We start from the raw sequence: 7564 nt of genomic DNA on the forward strand, positions 1-7564 counted from the left end.
GCCCACTGCCCCCTCACCCCTGCTCTCTCTTGGGGTACAGCGTCCCCGGGTCCCCACCACCCCTCACCCCTGCTCTCTCTCAGGGTACAGCGTCCCTGGCTCCCCACTCCCCCTCACCCCTGCTCTCTCTTGGGGTACAGTGTCCCCAGCTCCCCACCGCCCCTCACCCCTGCTCTCTCTTGCAGCCTCACCTGGCAGTCGGGAGCAACGACTACTACATCTCCGTGTACTCTGTGGAGAAGCGCGTCAGATAGCGGCCGCGGCCAGGTCTCTGCCAGTGCTGCCCCGCAATGTACATAGAGAAGGAGCCGGAGCGCGGGGCCACCCGCATTCAGTCCTGACTGAGCTACTGGCATGAGGTGGCGTGCGCTCCGGCTCTGCTGAGATGTCCAGGAAGTCTGGGAGGGGAGGGCTAGTGCTGTCACTTTGGCCCAACAGCGAGGCTGCCACTCGGCTAAGAACACGGGACCCAGCCCTGTTGCATTTTTCTCCTGAGAGCTTACCTGGGGCAGCACGGGCATGCTGTTCTCCATCGATAGAGCAATGGCTGTAGACAGGCACCTGGATGGCCAGCTCGTGTCCTGGCAGACAGGCAGCCTGGAGCTCGGTGGCCCCTGTGCACCCGCTCTGGCCAAGACCCAACGAGCGAGCAAGCTAAGAGGAGGTGCTGCCCGCGTGCGCCCAGGAGCCCCCACAAGCAGGCAGAAAGAGGCGAGAGATGAGACCACGGAAGGGAAGGTGAAGATGCCTCCCTGAGCCACGTGTGTACCTGGGGCTCGGCGCAACTCCCAGTGGGCTAGCTCGCAGTCGCAGGTGGTAAGGACCACAGGCACCTCCTGTGGAGACCCCCGCTCCTGGGCAGGACTCATGGCATCCACAGCAGGAGCAGGGCCTGTGGCCCTGGACAGATAGGTCCCTGGTCATTCCGCCACCGCCTCGCCCTGTGGCTCCATTCTCTCTGAGGCACTGCTCTCCCCTGCCCATGCCTGGCACACGCGTGACATGTATGTGTGGGGACCACAGCCCCTCACTCAGGTCCACACACACGTGCATATATGTGCTGGGACTACAGTCTCCTACCTGGTCCACCACATGTGTGCACAGGCATGCAGGCACCAGTACCTGTCCTACACGTGTGAACATGTATGTGAGAGCACCATGTTCCCCTGCCAGGCATGCACACGCATGTGGATACCAAGGCACGGCTAGATCCCCCAAAAGCACCTGTGGGTCAACAGCAGGCCGCATCCCTGAGTCACGCCCTCCAGCCCTTTGTCCCCATGCACTGTGTAACCAAAGCGTCTGGCCATCTGCCGTGCAGGAGAGCTCCTTGGTCATTGCTGTAGCGTGTGTCAGGTGTGTCGGGGGGTGTGTGCATGTGTGTGAGTCTGAGCGGATGTACATGCATGTGTGCATGTCAGTGTGAGCAGATGTGCACGTGTGTGTGTGAGTACGGGTGGGTGTGCACGTGTGTGTCAGTGCAGGCGGGTGTAAACGTATGTATGTATGTTGGTGTGGATGGGTGTGTGCACATGAGTGCGTGTGTGAGCCGAGGGGAGCTGTGTGCTGACTCCCCAGGAGGGACCAGAGCCCCGGGCTGAGCAGCCATAGACACAGCACAGTGATGATCCCCCGGAAAGCGTTTCTCCCTCTTCCTGTGGGAATCGCCAGCACTCATTAGACAGGTGTAGGGTAAAAGGCCAAAAATGGTGGAATTATGAATAACAGTTGCCATGGGAAGTCTGCTCCCTGGTGTTTTGGATGACTGTTCTGCCCTCGCCCAGAGTGGCATTGGTTGGTGGGCCCAGCAGGCAGTCCTGGGCTGGGCACCGTAGCCTGGGTGTCTGTGTTGGAGCCGGGCAGCCATGTTCTGGGGGCAGAGCCTCGAGGAATCAGAAAGGCCACAAGAGACGCGGACCCCAGGATTCCAGGCAGGGCCACTAGCTCAGACAGCATTTGTCAGCTTGTAGGGTCCCAGGGGGTGGCCTGGGTCCTTCTGGAAGCCCAACTCTGCCCACAGACACTGACCTGGTAGTAGCTGACTCACTGATCCTAACCTCATGCGCATTTGTTTGTTCTGAGACAAAACCATCCCTGCGAACTGCAGGCGGCACGCAGGGGAGGCCCCCACACCTCTGCTGCCTGTGGCCCATTGCCCACTTGGCCCTGCCGTCCCTCAGAGCCTGCGGGGGCCGGACAGGTGGGTGCATGTCTGTGCCAGGCAGGTGTTCAGGGCTGATGCGAAAACTCAATCATGAAGTTGACCAGGTGCGAGAAAGCACCGACCTAAAGGTTCACGTATCTCTATTTATTTTACCAAAATGCAAATTGAAAGACTTTGGAAACACACGGAACTGTGATGTGCAGTGAACAAGAAGGACAAGCTGTCAATAAACATGAATGCAGCGAGGACTGGCTGGGCTCTGTCTTTCAGGGAAAAGGTATGTCTGCCATGTTGGAGGCAAGTTGAATAGCTTTGCTCTGTCCCACTATGACCTTCCCCCCAAGGAGGCTCCGCTCCAGCCCTGCTGCAGGGGCAGGGGGGGCACATGGGGGCCCCTGGGTGCAGTCCTCTCTGCAGACAGCCAGGCCTGTCCCCGGGGGCCCCACCTCGGAGCTCTGGGCCTGGCGTGTCCCTCAGGCAATGTCCTTGTCCCTTGTCAACAGGAGTGGACAGAAAAAGGCGCTGACCTCTCTTCAGCAGCACTCCCAGCCCTGTGTGTAGACAGTTTGTCCAGGAAAACACCCAAATGGACAAGCAAAGTGACACGGCCTGAATGCCCTCCTACCTCATGTGCCCAGGCTCTGTGGCCTTGCAGCCGTCACCCAACTCCTGACCGCTTCATGGGCCACGGCCAGCCAGCAGAGCCTCCTTAGGGGTGGGGTGTTTCCACAGAGCCAGGAGTGGCCCTGGGGTCACTGCAGGGAGTGGGGAGTATTGCTGAGGGTGCCCAGGGTTGAGGGGCTGCGCAGGCAGGCGAAAGGGGGTATGGACAGCGATGGCTGCCCAAGGGTCCTGTGGGTCATCTCGGTGGCCCTCACACCTCTCTCAGCCCTGGAGGCAGCAAGGGACAGCTCGGTCACCCCCAGAGAGAAGATAGAGGCTCAGGCAGCAGGAGCGGACCTAACCCATGCACCCTGACCAAGGCCACATGCAGAGACCCTGCTGCACCCCACGTGAGGGCTGGGGTGCACCCAGGGACAGGCCCATGGGGCTCTGCCCCTGAGAGAGAACTGGTGCACACTGCCCAGCACTGAGGCCGGCCACTCCAGCGTCCCTGCCATGGCCACTGCTCAGGAGAGGGCTCGGAGCCACTATTGGCGAGGTCCCCGCCTGGAGAGGCTCATCTGTTCCCGGGACACGTCCTCACTCGCCAACATGTGCTGGCACCTCCAGCCCCGCGTGGCTCCTACATCACTGAGTACCTGTCTTCCCTTGTCCCCCAAATGCAAGAGCCAGCAACACAGGCGCATGGCGTGGGCATGGCCAGGGAAGGGTCCCAGGGGACAGCAGCCGCCCAGGGGCTGCGGGCATGGTGGGAGGAAAAGGCCAGGTCATGGGCACAGGGGGACCTTGAGGCCCTCGTGTCCCCAGGTGGAAGAGGCCCCTCTGCGTTATCTCCAGTGCTGCTGTGACAAGTCGCCCCAATGTTGCTAGCTCAGAACAGCACAGATTTGTCATGCAGTCTTGTGGAACAAATCCGAAATGTCATGGTGCTGGCAGGGCTGGTTCCTTCTGGAGGCTCCAGGGGAGGATCCATTTCCCTGCCTTTTCCAGCTTCCAGAGGCCGCCCGCATTCCTTGGCTCGTGGCCCCTCCACTTCAAAGCCAGCAGTGGCAATCCAGTCCTCTGACTCCCCTCCACTGCCTCCTGTTCCACGTTGTGCTCACAGAGGTCCCTGGTGGCACAGTTAATGGGCTCAACTACTAACCTACAAGTTGGCAGTTTGAACCTACTCGGTGGCTCTTAGGGAAAAAGACTGGTGATCAATGTCTATCAAGAAAACCCTATGGAGCAATTACAACGGTTTTGTGATGACATCAGGTCCACCCACGTAATCTAAGACAGTCTCCCATCTCTAGGTCCACCACGAGCAACCTTGGCCCATGTGCACCCTTATTTCTGTCGCCACATCACCCAAACCGTTGACAGGTCTGGGAGCAGGATGGCTGACCACACGTTCTGTCTGTAGGCCGCAGGCCTAGGACCTCCCACCAAGCAGAGCCACCAGGCGGGGGTCAAGGGGAGCCCTGGGGGCAGACGGGAGGTGAGGCTGGGCTAGGTGGGGGCTGGCTGTCCTGTGCATGGTGGCTGGAGGAGGGAGTAGGTAGGAGGGGCCGAGGCTGCCAGGGTGGGCACTGGCTGTCCTGCCTCGAGAGTGTCCATGGGTATGGGCAGCTGCCAGGTCCCAGGGTATTTCAGGGCTTCAGGAGGTGGCTGTGGCACCAAGCCAGCTGGCCAGATGACCCGAAATCCAAGACTCCAGCCGCTGGATGGGGGGGGCTGGAAATGGAGGGGGTGGTTGTCATGGAAACCAAGAGATCAAATTCCGCAGGTCTCTAATTCCAAGAATCCAGTTTGTTTCAGGCAAGGATGCCGGCATGTGCTGTGTGGGGCGCTCCATTGAGAGAGTCATATTCTTCCCATTAGCATCTGCTTTTCTGTCACCAGGACTCAGGGACAAATCACGTGTACATGAAAAGGAGGGTCAGACCCAGGCCCCAAACCCTGCCCATACAGTTGGGACCCCCACTTCAGCCTGGCCAGGCAGCACATGGACGCTCCGGGGCCAGGCCGAGTGTTCCTCTGGGGGTCCCACCTGGTGTTTCGGGGCAGACACCCCTACCGTGCTCCCCGGGACCAGACGGTACCCACTGTCCCTGGACTAAAGTGACCCCGGCTCCAGGCCTTTCCCCGGTGCTCACGTCCACCTGGGCTGAGCTGGGTAGCCGGCCGATGGAGTGGGCACCGGACCCTCAGTGTCGAGCTGCCAGGGCCCTCAGTGGGGGTTACCCAAGTCAGAGCCACACATGGGTCCACCTCCCTGCTCGGGTGCTCCCAAACCCACTCCACATGGGAACAGGCCCCGCAGCTCCCAGGGGGCCATGGGCAAAATGTGCCCTGGACAAAGGGCACCTCTGCTGTCCCCACCCTGGCCTCAGTAAGCCCTGTCTGGAGGGTCCAAGCTTGGGAAGGCCCTGCCCTCCTCTGGGTGGAGTTGCAGGGGCCAGTGGCCTGTTGGTCAGAGGGAGGAAGTGGGGCCTGCAGAGCGAGCCGGGGGAGGAAAGCCCACAGTGAATTGAAGGCCCCGCCAGCCACACCCTCTGCCTTTCAATCCCGTTTCTTTCTTCCATGAGTGGCCCCTGGGAAGGATGTTAGCCGCCTCTGTGAACTGGAGGCCTCGTTGCCTCCCCCCAGGATGGCAAGTGAGTGGGTGAGACCCAGGGGCTGGAGGAGGCAGGTGGTGGGGTTGGAAGGACCGTGAGCCTCTCGTGGTCCTGGGCACCCCCCACCTCCTCATGGCTCAGGGCAGGCTGGCAGCCTGGCTGACGTCAGGGAAGAGGCCTAGAAATGTTAAAGTTAGGGTCTGTGTCAGCGCCGGGCTGGGTGGTCCCTAGGATATGGTAACCACTGGTACCCTCAGTAGCATCGGCTATTGATGCAGGTTCTGGATTTGCTGGGGAGCCAGGGTCTGCCTGCCTCCATGGATGTGGTTCAGTGAGGGGGCTTTATGTTCCCAAAATAGGCCTGGGACTCGAGGGCACTTGCCCGTCCCAAACCCTGGGGGCCAACGTGAAGCCCCATTGAGGCCATGGAGCCAGGATGCCACACCCATCTTGGAAACAAAGGGGTCTTTGCTCTTTGGGATGGGCTCGATTCACCCCGTCTGGTCAGTAGAGTCTTCCAGAGCTGGCCTTTCGAACCCCAGCCGGGCGCTGTTTCTGTGGGAAGAAGAAAACTTATGGGTTTGGAGCCCCCTATTTAGGGTGAACTCTGCCAGCCTCGTGGTCCAAACCCAGCCCCCAGGGAGGGGACAGCATGCTGCGTTGGGAGGGGGAGACACCGGCAAAGGGAAGCCAGTTCACGAGCGAGTTGGCTTCACCCTTCCGCCCACATCTCAAGGGGCTACCTCTGCACACCCCAGGCCTGGCTCACAGACCCTGGACTGGCCTCCTGAGGCGGCTGAATCAAGTCCCCAAACAACAGGCATTTGTTCTCTCACAGCCTGGAGATTAAAAAAAAGGAGCTGCCAGTGAGTCAATTCCAACTCCCAACAACCTATAAGGACAGAGTAGAACCACCCCACAGAGTTTCCCAGGAGTGGCTGGTGGATTCGAACTGCCAACTTTTTGGTTAGCAACCAAGCTCTTACCTACTACACCACCAGGGCTCCTTCTGGAGGTTAGAAATCTGAATTCAAGGAGTGGGGAGGGCCATGCTCTCTCCCAAGGCTCTAGGGGAGAATTCTTCGTTGCCTCTTCCAGCTTCTGGTGGCCCCAGACATTCCCAGGCTTGTGGCCACATCTCTCTGTCTTTGCCTTCACTGGCACATGGCCATTTCCCCTGGGTTTGCATCTCTGAGCTTGTCTGTGTCTCCTTTCATAAGGACCCAGTCATATCGGATCAGGGCCCATCTGACACCAGTACCACCTCATGTTAACCAAATAACATCTGCAAAGACAAACAAGGTTGCATTCACAGGTACCAGAGGAAGGATCTGAGCATCTTTTGAGGGAACGCAATTCAACCCTAACAAACCCCAAGGGAGCCTGCCTGGCCCGGGGCCCATAGCTGGCAGTGACCCAAGCCAGAGAGCAGGCCTGGGTCAGGACGCCACCCAAAGTGTGCCCTGCCTGGCCCCTGGCCTCTGGGCTGGCCCCTGGCCTCTGGGCTGGCCCCACCTCCAGAGACAGACGTGGGGTTCCAATAGCAAACCTGGCTCACAAGGCCACGTACGGGCCCAGGCTGAACGTCCCACCACGACCCCGTCTCCTCCTTGTGGCAAGCCCACCCCAACTCCCTGTCCATGATCCCTGCACAGAGCACACCCCCAGAAGGCAGCACTCAGCACCCCTGGGCTCTCACGGTGACTGCAGTTCAAGGCTAGGTGGTCCTTGGGGCGTTAGGCAGCTTCACTGTCCCCTCACTGTCCCCTCTCTATCCCTCACTATCCACTCACTGTCCCCTCACTATCCCTCACTGTCCCCTCACTATCCACTCACTGTCCCCTTCTATCCCCCTGCTGTCTCGCTCCTGGTCATTCCAACACATCACCCTGCCCCCCCATGCAGGCCCCTTTCTTCAGGGGCCACGTCCATCTTGTCCCTTGAAGCCCAGACAGGGCCTGTGAGTGGGGAGATGGGGACATGGAAAGAAGGAAGGAGGGCGGGAGGAAGTGTGAATGAGTGAGTGAGCTGCCAGCCCAGGTGGCCATGTGGCACTGCACAGGGCTCCCCTTCCTGCTCACCTGTCCAGGTTCTGATACCCACCCTCACCCCACCCCACCCGGGTGTCCTGGACCACCCCCCCTCCCCGTGGCTGCACGTGAAGGAGCCAACACCA

The 7564-nt window shown here is 60.1% G+C and overlaps 1 protein-coding gene across 5 annotated transcripts in view; it reads left to right on the forward strand.

Annotated features, from left to right (window-relative positions):
• Positions 1 to 2431, forward strand: part of RPTOR (regulatory associated protein of MTOR complex 1) — a 445897-nt gene extending 443466 nt beyond the window's left edge. For 4 of the 5 annotated variants that reach the window (XM_049860920.1, XM_049860922.1, XM_049860924.1 and 1 more), the window contains one exon: positions 186 to 2430. In XM_049860920.1, coding sequence (XP_049716877.1) covers positions 186 to 254 — 69 coding nt within the window. In that variant the 3' untranslated portion in view covers positions 255 to 2430. Of the gene's footprint in view, positions 1 to 185 lie in introns of all 5 variants that reach the window. The other variant, XM_049860923.1, reaches the window with a different exon arrangement.
• The last annotated feature ends 5133 nt before the right edge of the window (positions 2432 to 7564 follow it).

Source organism: Elephas maximus, chromosome 19 (genome assembly GCF_024166365.1).
Source record: "Elephas maximus indicus isolate mEleMax1 chromosome 19, mEleMax1 primary haplotype, whole genome shotgun sequence".
NCBI lineage: Eukaryota > Metazoa > Chordata > Mammalia > Proboscidea > Elephantidae > Elephas > Elephas maximus.